Source organism: Schistocerca americana, chromosome 2 (assembly GCF_021461395.2).
Source record: "Schistocerca americana isolate TAMUIC-IGC-003095 chromosome 2, iqSchAmer2.1, whole genome shotgun sequence".
Taxonomy (NCBI): Eukaryota; Metazoa; Arthropoda; class Insecta; order Orthoptera; family Acrididae; genus Schistocerca; species Schistocerca americana.
The window spans coordinates 381,723,014-381,744,548 of record NC_060120.1 but is presented as its reverse complement, the minus strand read 5'-3'; the positions used below and the strand labels follow the sequence as shown (position 1 = coordinate 381,744,548).

Below are 21,535 nucleotides of genomic sequence, written 5' to 3'. Positions count from 1 at the left end.
ATGCAACAGTGACAATAATAAACGTGATGGTTGGGTTCAAATTAATGATATGAATATAATAGGGAAACATTCACACACACACACACACACACACACACACACACACACACACACACACACATATATATATATATATATATATATATATATATATATATATATATATATATAATATGTCTGCTTGTGTCTGTATATGTATGGATGGATATGTGTGTGTGTGCGCGCGAGTGTATACCCGTCCTTTTTTCCCCCTAAGGTAAGTCTTTCCGCTCCCGGGATTGGAATGACTCCTTACCCTCTCCCTTAAAACCCATATCCTTTCGTCTTTCCCTCTCCTTCCCTCTTTCCTGAAGAGGCAACAGTTTGTTGCGAAAGCTTGAATTTTGTGTGTATGTTTGTGTTTGTTTGTGTCTCTTTCGACCTGCCAGCGCTTTCGTTCGGTAAGTCACATCATCTTTGTTTTTTGATAAATTTTTCCCACGTGGAATGTTTCCCCATATCTCTTGGGCCTTCAGCTGTTTTAAAATTAAGGACGTTTACTTTTGACAGTCAAGCTTAGAAGTTTCGCTGTAATGTTTGGACAACTAAATAAAGTGTTGTGTTTGGAGAGTAACTGACAGCCGCTCATTCTGGCTCCCTTCCACAATTCCTACTACTTGTCCTGTCCTGCAGGTTTAGTACAGTGTCTCATGATGAGAACAATACAAACACCCTGTCATCTCGAGGCAGGTGAAAATCCCTGACCCCACCAGGAATCGAACCCAGGACCCCATGCTTGGGAAGTAAGAATGCGACCACGAGATCACAAGCTGCGGATCCTAACACTGGAGCTCCCAATAAATGGCAAACCTGTCCCCCATGTGTCTACTCGGACTCTGCCGAAGGAGTGGCCACTTATCCACTCTCAGGGTGAATGGGTGAGTCCAGGAGGCCAGTCTCCACATTGGCCCTCTGCCTCGACCAATGTGAATGTGTTACCACCCACCCTGCTGTGAGGGCAGATACACCGTTTCAGGCGCACTATGAGATGTCTCGGAAGCAAAGCCGGTGGGCAAAATGAGTGACATCTGAGGTGTCCCACATGATGCACCAGAATCTCTGCCACTGCTACACCCCAAGGCAGCAGCCTGAAGGTGACTGACTGTAGTCAAAAGCACATTCAGCTGTTTGCGAACTGCAGCCAGCTCCTAAACCATCTACACACAGCATGGTCACATCCTCACAATCCTAACAAGACTAACTGAAGAAGTGAACTACGTAAGCAGACAGAATCCTAGATATGCAACTTGCTACCCTCCTGATGTGTCACCAATGGATGCTGATGCATTAGTAGGCTATGTAGCTGGCTGTTCAGTGAGCAACTATTTCTCATGTCACGTAAGATGGCACTTCCATGAATAGAGGTGGAGCAGTGGAGGGATGAGAAATGCGCATGCACGGCTGCATAGAGCGGACAAACAAAGTCCATGTTGCCGAACTGCATTGCAGCAGACAACAGTCAGGCACATTTGCCTATGGTACATCATATTATACGTTCAAATCTACAAATGGAACAATAAATATTAAAACCAATTATGATCAGTTGTCATAAGAGAAATATTAATTCACGTCTTGACCATGTTGCATCCACTGCTCCACAGATTTACGCTGCACAACGTTGGGAGGCGAGAACAACTGACACAGCTTTGTGAAAACTTGAAGTACAATTTTTCTCAAAATGACAATTGTCTAATGACAAGATCATTGAAACTGCTTGCAATAATTATCATTTATTGCAATTTGAACTGTATTATAAGAAAAAATTTAATACACAACGAAATGAACTTCAAGCACAAACCAATATCATTATACAGGGTGTACATGAATTCCAAGAACACTTTAAATTATTTATTGCACAAAAACCAAACATTGTACGAATATCATACATATGTCATTTTGAAGAGAAACCCTGAAGGTTTTTTTCCATTTATACTGCCACAGCGTAGTTTGGTAATTTGCTGCTCAGCGCTAGTCACAAACATGGCCAGTAAAGGTGCGGAGCAAGCTTTCTGTGTGTGGGAGTTCAACAAATGTGCTACAGCTGTTCAATGGATGTTTAGAACCGATTATGGTAAGAAGCCACCAACAAGGAAGGCCATTTACCACTGGCACAACAAATTCGTTAGACGCGTTGCCTGTGCCCAGCAAAGAGAAGTGTACATCCCAGTGTGAGGGAAGTGAATGTGGAGTCCAAAGAAATCAGTACGTTGTGCATCCTGTGAACTCGAAATGGCTCCAATGACAGTGTGGAAAGTCCTGTGACAGAAGCTGTCTACGAAACCATGCAAATTGGAGGACAAAGACAAGCGTTTTGAGTTTTGTTCGTAGTTGCAACAATTGAATGAGTTTAGGGATGGCATTGTTGTCTGCTTAATTTTTAGTGATGAAGCCACTTTTCACACTAATGTGAAAGTGAAAAGCCATAACTGCCAAATCTGGGGTACAAAGCATCCACACAAATGCATTGAATTTGAGCGTGATTACCCAAAGGTAAACGTTTTTTGTGCCTTGTCACATCGAAAACTGTGCGGGCCACTCTTCTTCACCCAGAACACCGTCACTAGATATTCTTACTTGGCCATGTTGCAGCAATGGCTGATGCCTCACATGCAATTGGACTCTCCTTTCATCTTTCAGCAAGATGGGGCTCCATCCTGTTTTCATCGAGAAGTTTGTGGGTAACTTAACACGGAGCTGCCGCATCGATGGATCAGTAGTCAGTAGTGCTACAAAAGGGGACAGCTGTTCCACGAAATGGCCTCCCCGATCACCAGATCTTACTTCGTGTGACTTTTTTTTCTGTGGGGACACATTAAAGATCTGGTGCATGTACTGCCTCTACCACGTGATGTAGCAGAGCTCCGGCAGAGAATACAGGAAGTGAATGCCACAGTCGACGATGCCATGCTGGGACGGGTATGGCAAGAATTCGATTACCGTATTGACGTCTGCTGGGTCACTCATGGTTCGCATATCGAATATTTGTAAAAAAAAAAAAAAACTTTCAGAGTTTCTCTTCAAAATGCAATATGTATGACTTCTGTACAATGTTTAGTTCTTGTGCAATAAATAATTGAAAGAGTTCCCGGACTTTATGTACACCCTGTATTTGCTTGACAACTGCTTCTACTCAATGGAATTTTTAAAATGTATATAAGGTAAGTGTGTTGATGTGTTTGACTGTAGTTAAGTGTAATCACTGTGCATAAAAAAGAATTAGTGGCAGAAAAGAGTAATGAAAAGACTGTCGTAAAAATGGTCAGTAAGTTACTATATTTTTTGTTGTTAACGGGAATTATGAGGGTAAACTAACTCATTCGACATTACAGTGAGAGACTACAGTTATAATCCACAAATAATTAACCATCAGGGAATGATGCTGATAATGTCGAAAACCACCTATATCTCAACCACTAACAGTTCTTGACATTTTAGGATCTTGCCCAGCTTGTGCCTTGAAAATGCCAAATGCCAAATGCATGTGGAAATATTGGACTTTTGACAAATTTATCCAGCATTTTCGTGTGTTATTAGAGGATAAAACATGGTGAGAGAAGCTTAAGTTATCCTTGGGCAATATGTTGAACATTATAGTCTGAATAATTCAAAGGATACAAAGTCCTATCAAAAAGGCTAGGAAGTTCTCATTATTTGTATGCAACTGATAAGTTGACAAAAACACCTTTTAAGCCACAAGTCTTTACAACTAAGAAATATTATTGCTTTGTTCCATAGTCTACGTTGTAATACCATTGTCACTTCTATTTGAGTCTGTTTCCAAACAATCTGATTGTAAATTTACGATGATAGGTTCAAGACTTATATCCATCATCACTTCCCAGTCAAATTATTCTTTCTGAAGCTTTTCAGCATGCCACATAGATTGTGCCCATGCTACTACAGGTGGGATGTTGTCTATTGCCTCATGCACAAGCGATTCAGTGAATTTTACCTTGTTACCTTGAATGCCACCCCCCCTCTCCCCCCCACCCCGATCACGTATTATGTGGCCTTATCCTTTGCCCAAATTAATTCCATAGTACTACACTGGCAGCGACACATGGGTAAATGCAAAACTGTGTGATCCCATTCACATGTAAGGAAGTCAAGTTTGTACATTCTGTCACGTGACTTGTACAAATTAACGAGCTGTAGGAGATAGACAAAAGTCTGATATATACTGTGCTTAAAATTTTTATTTTTAAGCCAAAGACAAATATGTGCTTTTCTGGTGTTTATACTTGGTGCTTTCTCTGTAATAGTTGAATTATTACTGGCAATGACCAACTTTAAACCAAGGTATGACAAGAATAGCGAATCACGTCACGAAACTGACAGCATTCATTTCTGAATGCTAGTCACTGCTGTTTTTCTTATATGTAAATACAAGTTTACTCTCAGAAACAAAACCAGAAGAACAGTCAGCATGCAGAATAATTATCCGAGAACCTATTCCTATGAAAACTCTGAAACTGCAAGAACCCTCACTCATTTTCCAGCAGATGTTCCTGGAATGATTCTAATTGGCTCATGTTTCATCAAGGTAATACACTGTTGAGTTACTTGCTTCGCTTCAATCTTGAATTTTTATATGGGATGTAGTTCGTACTGCTCCTATGTCACTTCTTTGAACTAAAAACTCTCTTCTCAACATATCAGGAACCAACATCTTTTAAAATTCTTTACATCGATGAAGCACTTACCATTGAAGCTCATTTTCTCCTGCATAACTGAAACACATTTTTGTGATGCTGGGCATTCATCATTCACATGGAGCACTTTAAAACATTGTTGTTAAAACCATCCATTTGTGTTACAGGTTCCGTGCGATATCAATGCTTTCCAGGTGACACTAAACGAACTTTTTTCTATCATTCCTACAGCTCTGACACTGTCGTTTACAATTCTCTTTAAAGTTCTCTTGCCGATACCATATAGCTCTGGAGTCCATTCTTGTGTCTTCAAATGTCAACAGTAGGAGACCTGCTTTCAAAGTCACATTTGAAAACGTGGTGAATGCAGTAAATAATCCCCCTCGCCTGCTTGTGAAGCACATAACATTTATTACCATCACCTGGCTTTTTTTAAATCACACTTAAACATTTACAGATACACATTTACAGATACACATTCACACCGACACTGCAACAAGAAAAGAAAGAAAACAAAAAAACACTGACAGCTGAACGAATAATTCAGTTCTTGCGAGGTACGGCAACAGTGCAGCATGCAGGAGTGAGATTCTCACTGTCTAGCTGTAACTCACTGCTACCTGCTCAGAAAGAGAATGAACATTAATGGCTGCCAGTGGCTAGTGGAGGGGGATGCGCAGAATGGCTGAAAACTTGGCCCCCTTCCAACATGATGCGTACTTTAGTCCACTACAGACTGAATGAATTCACCCTTACAAAAACGCAAGATTGAACATCAGCAGCAGAAAAATATGAACGAAATTTAATAAATATAGTATACGGAAAACAGAAAAAAATAAATACTTAACTTGCTGCTCCACAGATGTATGTCAGCCGAGAGCTGGAGCTTTGTCCTATGCTGCCCCGATGCCAATTATGGATTTCATCATTTTTATTGTCCAACAGGCAACTCTCATGCATGCACCATGCCTTCTGCAGGTCTCCATCCTGTGCCATCTTGCCCTGGTCATTGTACTCGGCTGTGGTACATCTACATCTACATCTACATCTACATCCATACTCCGCAAGCCACCTGACGGTGTGTGGCGGAGGGTACCTTGAGTACCTCTATCGGTTCTCCCTTCTATTCCAGTCTCGTATTGTTCGTGGAAAGAAGGATTGTCGGTATGCCTCTGTGTGGGCTCTAATCTCTCTGATTTTATCCTCATGGTCTCTTCGCGAGATATACGTAGGAGGGAGCAATATACTGCTTGACTCTTCGGTGAAGGTATGTTCTCGAAACTTTGACAAAAGCCCGTACCGAGCTACTGAGCGTCTCTCCTGCAGAGTCTTCCACTGGAGTTTATCTATCATCTCCGTAACGCTTTCGCGATTACTAAATGATCCTGTAACGAAGCGCGCTGCTCTCTGTTGGATCTTCTCTATATCTTCTATCAACCCTATCTGGTACGGATCCCACACTGCTGAGCAGTATTCAAGCAGTGGGCGAACAAGCGTACTGTAACCTACTTCCTTTGTTTTCGGATTGCATTTCCTTAGGATTCTTCCAATGAATCTCAGTCTGGCATCTGCTTTACCGACGATCAACTTTATATGATCATTCCATTTTAAATCACTCCTAATGCGTACTCCCAGATAATTTATGGTATTAACTGCTTCCAGTTGCTGACCTGCTATTTTGTAGCTAAATGACAAAGGATCTATCTTTCTGTGTATTCGCAGCACATTACACTTGTCTACATTGAGATTCAATTGCCATTCCCTGCACCATGTGTCAATTCGCTGAGATCCTCCTGCATTTCAGTACAATTTTCCATTGTTACAACCTCTCGATACACCACAGCATCATCCGCAAAAAGCCTCAGTGAACTTCCGATGTCATCCACAAGGTCATTTATGTATATTGTGAATAGCAATGGTCCTATGACACACCCCTGCGGCACACCTGAAATCACTCTTACTTCGGAAGACTTCTCTCCATTGAGAATGACATGCTGCGTCTTGTTATCTAGGAACTCCTCAATCCAATCACACAATTGGTCTGATAGTCCATATGCTCTTACTTTGTTCATTAAACGACTGTGGGGAACTGTATCGAACGCCTTGCGGAAGTCAAGAAACACGGCATCTACCTGTGAACCCGTGTCTATGGGCCTCTGAGTCTCATGGACGAATAGCACGAGCTGGGTTTCACATGACCGTCTTTTTCGAAACCCATGCTGATTCCTACAGAGTAGATTTCTTGTCTCCAGAAAAGTCATTATACTCTAACACAATACGTGTTCCAAAATTCTACAACTGATCGACGTTAGAGATATAGGTCTATAGTTCTGCACATCTGCTCGACGTCCCTTCTTGAAAACGGGGATGACCTGTGCCCTTTTCCAATCCTTTGGAATGCTACGCTCTTCTAGAGAGCTACGGTACACCGCTGCAAGAAGGGGGGCAAGTTCCTTCGCGTACTCTGTGTAAAATTGAACTGGTATCCCATCAGGTCCAGAGGCCTTTCCTCTATTGAGCGATTTTAATTGTTTCTCTATCCCTCTGTCGTCTATTTCGATATCTACCATTTTGTCATCTGTGCGACAGTCTAGAGAAGGAACTACAGTGCAATCTTCCTCTGCGAAACAACTTTGGAAAAAGACATTTAGTATTTCGGCCTTTAGTCGGTCATCCTCTGTTTCAGTACCATTTTGGTCACAAAGTGTCTGGACATTTTGTTTTGACCCACCTACCGCTTTGACATAAGACCAAAATTTCTTAGGATTTTCTGCCAAGTCAGTACATAGAACTTTACTTTCGAATTCATTGAATGCCTCTCGCATAGCCCTCCTCACACTACATTTCGCTTCGCATAATTTTTGTTTGTCTGCAAGGCTTTGGTTATGTTTATGTTTGCTGTGAAGTTCCCTTTGCTTCCGCAGCAGTTTTCTAACTCGGTTGTTGTACCACAGTGGCTCTTTTCCATCTCTTACGATCTTGCTTGGCACATACTCATCTAACGCATTATGTACGACAGTTTTGAACTTTGTCCACTGATCCTCAACACTATCTGTACTTGAGACAAAACTTTTGTGTTGAGCCAACAGGTACTCTGAAATCTGCTTTTTGTCACTTTTTCTAAACAGAAAAATCTTCCTACCCTTTTTAATATTCCTATTTACAGCTGAAATCATCGATGCCGTAACCGCTTTATGATCGCTGATTTCCCGTTCTGCGTTAACTTTTTCAAATAGTTCGGGTCTGTTTGTCACCAGAAGGTCTAATATGTTATCGCCACGAGTCGGTCCTCTGTTTAACTGCTCAAGGTAGTTTTCAGATAAAGCACTTAAAAAAATTTCACTGGATTCTTTGTCCCTGGCACCCGTTATGAACGTCTGAGTCTCCCAGTCTATATCCGGCAAATTAAAATCTCCACCCAGAACTATAACATGGTGGGGAAATCTACTCGAAATATTTTCCAAATTATCCTTCAGGTGCTCAGCCACAACAGCTGCTGAGCCAGGGGGCCTATAGAGACATCCAATTACCACGTCTGAGCCTGCTTTAACCGTGACCTTCACCCAAATCATTTCACATTTCGGATCTCCGTCAATTTCCTTCGATACTATTGCACTTCTTACCGCTATAAACACGCCTCCCCCTTCACTGTCCAGCCTGTCTCTGCGGTATACATTCCAATCTGAGTTTAGGATTTCATTACTGTTTACGTCTGGTTTCAGCCAACTTTCTGTCCCTAGTACTATATGGGCGTTGTGACCGTTTATTAATGAGAGCAGTTCTGGGACCTTTCTGTAGACGCTCCTGCAGTTTACTATTAGCACATTAATATTGTTACTCCCTGTTGCATTTTGCCTACTCCTACCTTGCCGCGTCTCAGGAGGCGTCTTGTCGGACCTAGGAAGGGAAGTATCTAACCTAAAAAACCCCCATGTGCATTTCACACGTACTCCGCTACCCTTGTAGCCGCTTCCGGTGTGTAGTGCACGCCTGACCTATTCAGGGGGACCCTACATTTCTCCACCCGATAGCGGAGGTTGAGAAATTTGCACCCCAGATCTTCGCAGAATCGTCTGAGCCTCTGGTTTAAGCCTTCCACTCGGCTCCAAACCAGAGGACCGCGATCGGTTCTGGGAACGATACTACAAGTAGTTAGCTCTGATTTCACCCCGCGAGCGAGGCTTTCCGCCTTCACCAATTCCGCCAACTGCCTGTACGAACTGAGGATGACCTCTGAACCCAGACGGCAGGAGTCATTGGTGCCGACATGAGCAACAATTTGCAGTTGGGTGCACCCAGTGCTCTCTATCGCCGCCGGTAGGGCCTCCTCCACATCTCGGATGAGACCCCCCGGCAAGCAGACAGAGTGAACACTGGCCTTCTTCCCCGACCTTCCCGCTATTTCCCTAAGGGGCTCCATCACCCGCCTAACGTTGGAGCTCCCAATAACTAATAAACCCCTCCCCCCGTGTGCCTGTTCGGACCTTGCTGAAGGAGCAGCCACATGTCCACTCACAGGCAGAGCGGGCGATGCCACACGGCCAGCCTCCACATTGACCCTCCGCCTCGTGCGCCGCGAACGCCGCTGAACCCGCCACTCCCCTTGGGGAGAGGGTGGCCCAACCGCGCCCAGTACACGCGAAGATGTCTCGACAGCAGGGACAGTGGGTGAAGCATGTAACACCTGGGGTGTACCTTGCGACGCACCAGACTCCCCACTGCCGCTACACTCCGAGGCAGCAGCCTGAAGACGGCTGACCGCGGCCATCAACACGCTCAGCTGTTCGCGAACAGTGGCCAGCTCCTCCTGCGTCCGTACACAGCAGTCACACATCCTATCCATCCTAAGGAATCAAATTTACTGAAGAGAGTTAATCAACCTTTAACTAGACTGCTAATTCACTAAAGGCGGCTGTTTATTCACTAAACTGTGGTTGCTAGGCACTTCTTGTAGAAAACAATGAAAATAGCACTACCTGTCTCTGGACTGTATTGAAAACAAACACTAGCACTACTGGCACTATGGTTGACTAAAGGGACTCTCTGACTGTGTTCAAAACAAACACGAAATCTATGGAACTATTAATAGCACTCGACAATTAAAGCTTCTTAAAAGCAAATACACACGGAAGAAGAAATGACAAGTAAGAAAAATACAGTTAATACTTAAATTAAGGTAGCTCGCTGCACAGCAGACGTGAAGCAGACGGCAGTTACGACGACACTGACTCTACTGGCACTATGGCTGACTAAAGCTACCTCCCAGGCATCCAACATTGCACCAATGGGCCGCCAGCTGGTTTTCACTGCACTTTTGGTACTGCCCTCATGGAAGTTTCATTGCAAACCTCAACCCCAACTCTGCTGCTGTCTTCAGTGTCTAGGCCATCTTTCACAATGTTGACCTGGCACTTCCTCCTCCATTCTGTCTGTCTCCACCCTTGAGGGGTCCTATACTCTTTACAATTGCGTCACCATAAATGGAGGTGGGACCTATCACCATGCGGCTAGCGCCTTCGATACTACTACCCTCCATACAGCCATGAACCACCAGTGGCTAACTTCCTTGCCTACTAGCTACACAGATTCTGACAAGAACAGGTAAACAATCGATGTATATATAACTAGATGTCTAGATAGTTTTCCGTATATATAACTAGATGTCTAGATAGTTTTCCTCCAAGTCTCTAGCGGTCACCATGCTTCATGGTGGCGCACGCTTTGTCACAAGAGTCGCTGCCAGTATTGGCACTACACTACTGCTGCCAGTCATGTGCCCCCAAGTGCTGATCCCTGTAACTTCCTGCAATCTACATAGGTCATGGCTCAACCAATCTGTGCAGTTACTGTGGCAAAGCTCCAACCATCTGGAGTCCCTCAATAGGGAACTCTCTTCATCGAGCACATCAGAAGCGCCACCTTGATCTGTCATTCATTACTTTCAGATGTGGTGTGGTGGTGGTTAGTGTTTAACGTCCCGTCGACAACGAGGTCATTAGAGACGGAGCGCAAGCTCGGGTTAGGGAAGGATTGGGAAGGAAATCGGCCGTGCCCCTTCAAAGGAACCATCCCGGCATTTGCCTGAAACGATTTAGGGAAATCACGGAAAACCTAAATCAGGATGGCCGGAGATGGGATTGAACCGTCGTCCTCCCGAATGCGAGTCCAGTGTGCTAACCACTGCGCCACCTCGCTCGGTATTACTTTCAGAGGCTCACCCGACTGACGCTGGTCTTCCCCAGATTCAGTACCTCATGGCCATTGCAGCTACCACTGCAGCCCATGTCACAACGGATTAGCCACCGATATCGTCTCTAAGTACTCAGTCTCACAAGATATCGCCTCCAACCACTCCAAGGACATTCCATTGTACAGTGACAGGCTAAGTTGGCACCAAGCTGCACACCTAAGAACTGCAGTTTTGTTATTCATAGTACATCAATTAGGCATCAAGAGACTATTGTTCTGTTTGTTCACTGACTTAATAAATTTCTATTGTTCCGGGTAACTGGGCTCATATATAGTAGCGTGCACCTTCACACTCTAATACTTCAGAATGAGCTTCCTCTATCTGAAACACTGATGATTTTGCTTAGAATTTTACAGCACATTTTATAATGTAATTTAACTCTTGTCACCTTCCTTGTCCACTGAAGACAAGCAGAACTTCTCTCAGTTTTGCATGATATTCTGATTCCACTGGTTAATTTCCTTGAAAAACATTTTCAAAGTAACCTATGTTACAGGATACGTTGTATTTTCATTAACACCAGAGGTTGTGTGCACATCTCTCCAGTGTGTATTTTGTGAACTGTTTCTGAATTCCCCAATTCATTTTTCATTTATTACCCTTATAGCTCTCCAGTTCTTTGTATTTATATCATGTACTCTGATACTGACATCAACAGTTCACCATCATGGTCCAAGATGACATTAAATATGGGAATCACTTTGGTGTTCTCATTGTTGTTGTTGCTGTGGTCTTCAGTCCAGAGACTGGTTTGATGCAGCTCTCCATGCTACTCTATCCCATACAAGCCTCTTCATCTTCGAATAACTACTGCAACCTACATCCTTCTGAATCTGCTTAGTGTACTCATCCCTTGGTCTCCCTCTATGATTCTTAGCCTCCACACTTCCCTCAAATACTAAATTGATCTCTTGATGCCTCAGAACATGTACTACCAACCGATTCCTTCTACCAATCAAGTTGTACCACAAATTCCTTTTCTCCCCAATTCCAATCAGTACCTCCTCACTAGTCATGTGATCTACCCATTAATCTTCAGCATTCTTCTTCATTCTGTTTATCGACCATGTTTCACTTCCGTAATGGCTACACTCCCTACAAATACTTTCAGAAAAGACTTCCCGACACTTAAATCTATACTTGATGTTAACAAATTCCTCGTCTTTAGTAATGCTTAAAGTATCTCATTTCCTTATCCAATTCCCTCAGCATCACCTGATTTAACTCAAATACATTCCATTCTCCTTGATTCACTTTTGTTGACGTTCGTCTTATATCTTCCTCTCAAGACACTGTCCATTCCTTTCAGCTGCTCTAGGTTCTTTGCTGTCTCTGATAGAATTACAATGTCATCGGCAAATCTCAAAGTTTTTATTTCTTCTCCACGGATTTTAATTCCTACTCCGAATTTTTCTTTTGTTTCCTTTACTGCTTGCTCAGTATACAGATTGAATAACATCGGGGCTAAGCTACAAACCTGTCTCACTCCCTTCCCAACCACTGCTTCCTTACATGCCCCTCAACTCTTATAACTGCCACCTGGTTTCTGTACAAATTGTGAATAGCCTTTCACTCCCTGAATTTTACACCTACCACCTTCAGAATTTTAAAGAGAGTATTCCAGTCAACATTGTCAAAAGCTTTTTGTAGTCTACAAATGCTAGAAATGTAGGTTTGCCATTCCTTAACCTATCTACAAAGCTAAGTTGTGGGGTCATTATTGCCTCGCATGTTCAAACATTTCTCAGGAATCCGAACAGATCTTCCCCGAGGTCGGCTTCTACTAGTTTTTCCATTCATTTGTAAAAAATTCGTGTTATTATTTTGTAGCCATGATTTATTAAACTGATAGTTCGGTAATTTTCACACCTGTTACCAGCTGCTTTCTTTGGGATTGGAATTATTATATTCTTGTTTAAGTCTGAAGGTATTTCACCTGTTTCATACATCTTGCTCGCCAGATGGAAGAGTTGTGTCATGGCTGTCTCTCCCAAGGCTATCAGTAGCTCTAATGGAATGTTGTCTAATCCCAGGGCCTTGTTTATACTTAGGTCTTTACGACAACCGTTCTTATGGTGCTATTACACTGTCAGAATGACACAAAAATTGTACCTGGTAATGAGAATTGTAAACTATTTTTCTTTGTTCCTAGACTGAAAATATATACATAATGAAATAAGATTATTGCCACTTTTTAAGAAACACTATGTCAAAAATTATATACATCGGAGAACACTCCATAGAGTACCAGTTAATGTTGTTCTGATCATTTGAAGCACAACAAAACTAATGGTCTGACCTGCCTGTAGCTGACCCCAGAGCTGTTAATTTTGCCTGATGTAAGGACTAATTTCTGACCAGTGGTCACTCAACATATTTTTGTAATTTTTCTCACTTTCATGGTGGACTGATGCTCTGTAGCTTGTCTTTCTTTCTTTCTTTATGATAACATTGTTTCTCTAATTTAAATAACAAATAACAGCTCTAGCAAGCATTATTTATCTGTACAGCCATGATAAACATATTTACCGCAGTCATATGCAAGCAATTCACGAATTAACTGTCTCAGAAATACTGTCAGTCTTTGTCCAAAGCTGTCAATCAAATTTTTTTGGCATTGTTAATCAATTGCCCCTTGGCAATTATGTGTGAAGAAAAAGCTATGGCTAACCACCCACATCTACATAACATACTTATGAGATGTGCACAGTCAATGTCGAATACAATAGGTAGTGATAATAATCTTACCCAACCGAGTATTCAATAGTGAATTATCAAGGCAGTTTAATTACAGTGACAAAAAAATGAGAAACTGTTATTTAATTTCACTTATGGTACTCACCCATGAATTGCTCACATTTGCAGACTCTTCTAATATTGAGGCAACTTTTAATTCCAATTCAGACTTAATTTCGTTCAAAATCTGGTCAAATAAACACACATAATGAACTGGACATACTGCCATAGGGAATGGTTACAACTAATACAACTAACAATAAATGTAATGCAAAGACACTACATTATCACCCTTAAAGTCCACACCATGCAAAAATTATCAAATAACAATAAACGAAAAATTACACAGAAGAACACACACACAAACAAACTTCAGTTTGTCAAGGAACCAAATAAAAAACCAATTAAAGATGCATAAATAGTTTTATACAGTGGCCCATCTTTATTAGCAGATTACCTAAAAGCAATCTTTGTAAAAAGGTGTGTGTGTGTGTGTGTGTGTGTGTGTGTGTGTGTGTGTGTGTGTCTGGGCACGTATGCATGCGCACACACACATGCACATGTATTTTTAAATATCACAAGAAGCTTCCAGGAGGAAACAATTGGGATATTATAAGTAGTGAAACAGAAGTAGATTCTCTAAACCACCACACAACTTAGCAAGCAACAGAAGACTGGAAGGACAACAGCATGTTAACCTCAGTTATTAGTGAAAAATAATGAATTTAACTTAACTGGTTACAGATATAATTTGTTAAAATTGGTTTCCAAAATTACAGGAAAACATTGTAAGATCATATTAATTGTCAATGAAATTAGTTTATGCTAAAACTACTCGCCTAAAGGAGATTACAAAATTTATTAGCTCACTAAAAGTAATAATTGTACTGGCTATGAAGGTTTTCTACTAAACTATTAAAATTTTGCATTGACTTGAAAGGGTTCGATCATTTTCCCACCACTGTCCTTGCTTTATGTTAATGATCTGCCATTTTATTTTAATCTGGAGGCAGTCATAGTCATTTCCAAATATATTCTTTGATGTGAATTCCTTGACATCAGATGTTTTAGACCAACTTCTCAATAGGCAAATATGAAAATTTGTGCCAGATCATGACTCGAACCTGTCTAGATCACTGACTGTATCACCCACAGAACATCCCCACACCGTGACCAACCCTCCACCATTCGCGTGACACACTGACTCTTCTTCATACATTCTACATGAAGTCGAGGAACAAACATTTTATAATGGTTTCCAAACACTACAAACTTAGGTTCTTCTGGGAATAACACCTTGGACCATTGCTTCGTGCTCAAATTTTTATGTTCCTGTGCCTATTCAATCTTTCCACGTTATTTCGTTGGTGTAATAAAGCTTTTTGGTCACTATACACATCTTTAAACCTTATTCATGAAGAAGGCGTTGCACTGTCGTGAGAGAGATTGCAGCTGTTCATATACTATTTAATTTCTTATGAATTTCAGGTGTAGTACAAGTCCTCTAATGTCTGTACACATACGTACTGACCTTTCCTGTATGATGTTACTCAGGGCCTTCAAGATTGTAAAACACTTACATTAGCACCAATTGGCTTGAACTGTTGCAATGTATACACCACTGTAGATTGGGCTATGCCACTTTCGTTGCTACTGTTCTACTAGAACAGCCGTCCTAATGCAGAGCTATATTTACGGCAGATTTTTCAATAGAAGTCTCCTGATTCTGTCCCATTAGACAGTAACACAGTACGAACATGACCACATATACAAACACAGTGCTAGATGCACACAAGGTAACTGTAAACCAATGCAAACTGATTGCTACACAGACAGCTGAAGGAATGAGGCCATTTTGAATGGAACCGTCTTAAGTAAAGGCATGCCAGTGTTACTGTGGATACTCATCAGCACCCCTCTATGTGAACAACCAGTCAAATACACAACAGAGGCACATTGTCTTTACATGTTTAAATTTGTTTTATTTTCAGAATGGGGTATGACAGAATTTTCAAAATGAAATCACTGATTTAACAAGAAATCTATAGTTGTGACAGGCCATCGTAAATTTTTGACTCCTAGTGTCCGTGTGGAGTTCAGACACCTACGGTACATCTCTCAGTTATCTCTTTAACCAGCTGGGAGTATTAATCACTGCCTCACAATATATCTAATCACTTATGAAATTTGTTACCAACACTCCATCTAAGTTTGAAAGTAACAGAAATTTTCACAAATACAAAATGAATGAAAAATGATCTCCATTACTGTTTACTGACTAGCTTTGGCACAAAATGGAGTGAAAATGCAGCTGAAAGACTCTTTGAAAATATACATGGAAATAAAATGTCTGGCAGATAGGGGAAGTGTTCTCAAATGAACATTAAAAATGTTTAGCTGTAACAGCTCCTTCTATATCATACATGAATGCTTGAATGGAGAACATTAGCCATAAAAGTATACTCAAATGGCCAGGAGGTAGTCATATAAATATTATTTTTTACATATTTTTTATGCAAGTTTTTTATGTATGTTTTCTGTGTTTTATTCTGGTGATATGTTCCACATCACAACACATTATGTGAATATGATCTAAAGTGTAAAGAACTAAGCAACTAACATCAGCTATATTTGTAATCAATCAATGACTAGGCATATTTCCTGACAGACGTAAATGTTATCAGTTATATGTATCTTCGAGGGTTGTCCAAAAAGTAATGCACCACTTTTTTTTTTCTTCAACAGTTCTTTATTGAACATAATGAGAATTACACACATGAAGAATGTCGTTTTATCTACACACCCCATTTTTCAACGTAATCTCCATCCCGTCCTATGGCCTTCCTCCAATGTAAAACAAGGGTGTGCATACCCTGTTGGTAACAATACTTGTCTTGGTGGTGGAGACAGTGTTTAACTTTGTGAATCACCTCATCATTGTCCTCAAAATGTCTTTGATGAATGGCAACCTTTAATGGCCCAAACAAGTGGAAGTCTGAGGGGGTTAAGTCAGGGCTGCAGGGTGGATGGGATAACACTGTCCAACCCTGTTTTGTGGTGTGTTCAGTAATCCTCAGACTTGTGTAGGGCAGCATGTTGCAGCAAAACATCTCCTGAGTTGTGATGCCAAAGTCGCCAGAAGTGTGTCTTGAGTTTTATTAATGTGTTAACATACGCTTCTGAATTAATAGTACCACCTCTTGGCATCACATCAATGAGAATCACACCTTCACAGTCCCAGAATGCGGTGATCATGACCTTATTTAGAGAAGCAGTTGCTTTGAATTTTTTTCTTCTGTGCGAAATGGGGATGGCACCATTCCATTGACTGACTTTTTTTTTTTCGGGCTCAAAATGGTGAACCCAGGTTTCATCACATGTCACATCCGGAACAAGAAGGCCTCCCCCCTCGGCTTCAAGACATTGCAACAAATCAAGACGAATGTTTTTCTGTGCAATTTCTGATCTATCGTTAGATACCGCAGGACCCATCTTGCACACACTTTTGAATATCCAAGAGTGTGGATAATTCCATCCACACTTCCTTTGTTGATTGATGCAGCACCAAATGCTAAGTTGTAATGCATCTGTCCTCGCGAATGACATCATCAGCTTGCTGCAACATATCAGGTGTGACAGCCGTGGATGGTCTCCCTGACCAGGGCAAATCGTGAAGCTCCACCAAACAGGCTTCTGATGACCTTACCCTCCATGCACAGTGACTGACTATACTTCTGTTGATAACAGATGCTCCATAGAATTTGCACAAGCATTTGTGAATATTCCCCAAAGTTTCTTTCTCTGCAGTGAGGAATTCAATGACGGCACATTGCTTGCAAAGTACATCACTTACAGACGGAATTTTGAAACTGTCCTGCAGCTACACTATCTGTCGGAAGTGACAAAAACTTGGTGCGCTCACTCAGGAGACTTCAAATAATACGTATTCAATGTTTTGCATCGTAGCATTGTTTTCAGCTGAGACAACCCTTGAATAATAATGGAGGTAGTCAAACCACGATATATTTGTGTAATACAAGTAATATATAAATGTATATATAATGTATAACAGATGAACATTGTTAGAAAAAAAAATCTTGTAAAGTTCTTGACCAGTTTACTCTAAATTTTTAAAGCACACATTATTAAACACTCATGTGGACATAGGCCATGTAATTTTTTTTTTTAATAACACTGTACAGATTTTCTCCTAAAACCTACTGTGAGAAAGAAAATGCTCAGCTTTGTTCTGCTGTGAATATGTGCAGTTTAGTTTTCTTCCATACAGTCGGTTTTCACAGGAAACAGAAAAGTTGTATTTGCGGCTTATCAGCTTATGATTAGAGTCCTACTAATGAGTCTGAATTTGCAATAACAATAAAAAGGCTCAAGAGGAGTATTTGGACAGAGAAGGGAGGGGGGAGGAGAGGATGAGTAGGATATTGAGTGGGTGGGAGTAGGAGAGAGAGGGGGAGAGGAAGAGATGGATAGAAAGAGGGAGGACTTTAAGATGGATAGAGAGGAGAAGGAGGGGGGAGGGGAGGGGAGGGGAGGGGAGTGGGATGAGGATATTGAGAGGGTGGGAGTAGGAGAGAGAGAGGAGGAGAGGAAGAGATGGATAGAAAGAGGGAGGACTTTAAGATGGATAGAGAGGAGGAGGGGTAGGGGGGAGGAGGAGGAGGACCTGGATAGGGAGATGGAGAAGAAAGAGAGGAAGAGGAGGAGGAGGAGGAGGAGATGGACACAGAGGGGGAGGAGGAGATGGACATAGAGAGGGGAGAGAAGGATATTAAGATGTACATCCAATTGCCATACACTGTGCTGATTTGTCGGTCTGCCGTGGTGATCTGAACTCTCACCCTGGGGTGGCAGCCAGTGCGAGCACTCGGAAGCTGCAGCACGTGGACTGAGGCAAGAGAGAGGGTACCTGGCCTGCTTGCAAAGAGGGCAGTTCTGGCTTGTTGACAGGTAAAGATCCTGTGTTGATACACAGTGATAGTGTGCGCATTGTGGACCCTCACTTCGGAGCCTCAAGGTGCATTTACAACTTTGAGACTGTCCGTGCACACTAGGCATGTGCAGCTGTTGCACGAAGACGCAAGGAAGTGCATGCACCAATGCAAAGTTGTGTATGCCTCTGAACTGTGCACATGGGAGCACAGGAATCTCCCCATACCAAACAGGGAGACACTTGCCTCTACTTGCAAATGGAACAAGCACAGACGCTTGTCAACTAGCTGCCAGGAGCACAGATGTAAACACAGCTTCACAGAAACCTGTTGCTATGACTCAAATCATTCGCCAGTATTGCATAGTTTTGAGAGCTCATTGCAGAATTGTCTCTACTCTTCAGTGAGTGTTCTGTTACTATGAGTTACAATCAGCTGAGGCAGTTTTAATCGCTTGTTGTAGAACAGGGTCTACTCTACAGTGAGCGTTCCATTACTATGATTAGTGATCAGCCAAGGTGGATGTTCCACTATTATGTGTTCGTCAAAGTTGTTTGGTTGCTTGAAGCTTGTTATTACAGGCTATGATCAGCAAACACGGTTTTGTATTTTTGGTTTATGGGTTAAGCAGTGTTGAGATTAGTGGAAACAATGTCTACTGGTTTTCAGGTAATGTTTGTTGTTGCCTGGCGCACATAAGACATGAGGGCACTGTATGTCGATCTTAGGGCAGTCTTTTCGATCATGCCGTTGGTTATATGTGGATGTGCTTATTTTTTTGGCTCAATGCGTTTGGTGGTGGTCTTTCAAAGTTTACATAGTTTCACATGTTGATTGTGTGCACTCCTGAACAATTCATTATGCATATGAGGAATTGAATTCTGCTCCTGTGTGAGTGTTTCCTTTTTAACGCATTGTTGCTAAACGGGAGACACTTGTTCTCTCTGTGTGTGTGAAATGATTGTGCTCTCCACAAGTTATGATTGTTTGTTTAATACCTTGATCTGTCAGTGGTATTTTTGAGTTTGATTTCATTAAATTACAGTGAGAAAAGGGTCATCTACCTTGCAAGAGGAGGACACTGTTCGGCCAGACAATCAAATAATGGCAACTGAAGTCAGTCACCAAAAGGACACAGCACATATGCCTGGACCCTTTATTATTTTAAGTCACTGGTTCATTTATGTTCAGAAAGATTGGCTGTTGTCTCTAGGCTTGTCACATATGGTTAAGTAGTCATGGATTGAAACTCTCAATTGTATTGGCCGATGATGTGAGATGTGACACTACAGAATCCGAGCAAGCTTCCAGAGGCACTGTCAATGGTATTAACTGTCGTGATCTTGTATTACTTCAATGGTTTTGAAAGCACGCACTGCCGGAGTGCTTGCTGATATTTTTGTGTCAGTTTGTGATGTGGTGGCTTTTAGTTTCCTTGTGTATGACTGAGAAAAACAAAGCTTAGTTGCTGCAGTTGGCTTTAGGGCAGAGAAGGGTTTTTGCACTCAACCATAACTGCTTAACTGGAGCACTCCAACTGAGTGTTGTTGTTGTATGTTCTGCTAACTGGTGACAATGTTGTTCATCACCTAGTCTGGCTTGTGTCTTAATGATAAGAGGCTAAACCCCAACAAGTGTTGTGATCTAAATTAAGCAACGGCTAGTGTCAGTAGAAATAAAAGTGCTAGTCCCACTAGTTGTAAATTATAAGAACTAAGTGAACTTAATGCCTTGCTTTAAGTGATACCATAGTTATTGAGACTAAGCAGTTGTAGGAGAACTGTAGCTGGGCATTACATAGTTTGGGTATAGTGAAATCTATGACCACTAGACTGGTGGCCTTAGAAGTTACTTTCATTATTTCAAGGTTTGATGTTACATGTTCTCTGCTTAACTGTCTTAAAAACCCTCTATGTAGTGTGTGCGTCAACCCTGTGAAATGTGGTACTTCAGATTGCCGCCATTAGCAGTGACCCCAAAGTTGTGACACTGACATTGCCTAACGAAGTATTGTTGTGTTATCTATATGAGCAGATGATTAACTGGTTAATACCAGCAACTGTTCTCATATTTAATGTTCTTATATTAAATATATAATTTAATTTATAATTTAATGTTCTTGTACTAAATGTTTTGAATGTCATTTTTCTTATACTCACTGCTTTGTATTACAGCAGCCTTCATTCAATTTCACATCCCTTCCAACAAATATGTACCCCATTTTAAGATGATTGTCTGTGTAATGCTCAGTCATGGAGGCATGGTACTTCCATCTGAAATTTTTACAGTAGCAACTGAGTGGTACACGAAGTGCATGCCTGTGAGTTGTCTCTAACAGAAAACAAAGAAAAAGCAGTGCTTGATTTCTAAAATTTTTGGTGCCAGAACACACTTCTTCAACCATACAAACTTCCCCCACCACAAAAATGACAAGTTTTGATTTTTGAAAACTTATGTAAGGATGTAGAAAGATAGATCACTAGGTGTAAGATACATGCTGCCCACATGAAAATTAAAGAGACCTTTGGAGAAAAGAGAACCATCTGTATGAATATCAATAGCTCTGATGGTAAACCAGTCCCACGCAAAGAAGGGAAAGCAGAAAGGTGGAAGGAGTGTCTACACAAGGGAGATGTACTTGAGGGCAATATCATGGAAATGGAAGAGGACATAGACTAAGATGAGAAGGGAGATATAATACTGCACGAAGAATCTCACAAAACACTGAAAGACTTAAGTCGAAATAAGGCCTCGGGAGTAGAAAACATTCCATTAGAGCTACTGATAGCCTTCCATCTGGTGAGCGAGATGTGTGCAATAGGTAGAATACCCTCAGACTTTAAGAAGAGTATAATACTTCCAATCCCAAAGAAAACAGGTGCTGACAGGTGTGAAAATTACCAATTCAA

At 41.5% G+C, this 21,535-nt stretch overlaps 1 protein-coding gene across 1 annotated transcript in view; it reads right to left on the bottom strand.

The window, feature by feature from the left end:
• Nucleotides 1-21,535, bottom strand: part of LOC124595527 — a 291,163-nt gene that overhangs the window by 152,800 nt on the left and 116,828 nt on the right. Inside the window, exon 9 of the mRNA XM_047134296.1 lies at nucleotides 13,784-13,864. Within this exon, the coding sequence (XP_046990252.1) occupies nucleotides 13,784-13,864 (81 nt within the window). The remainder of the gene's footprint in view (nucleotides 1-13,783; nucleotides 13,865-21,535) is intronic.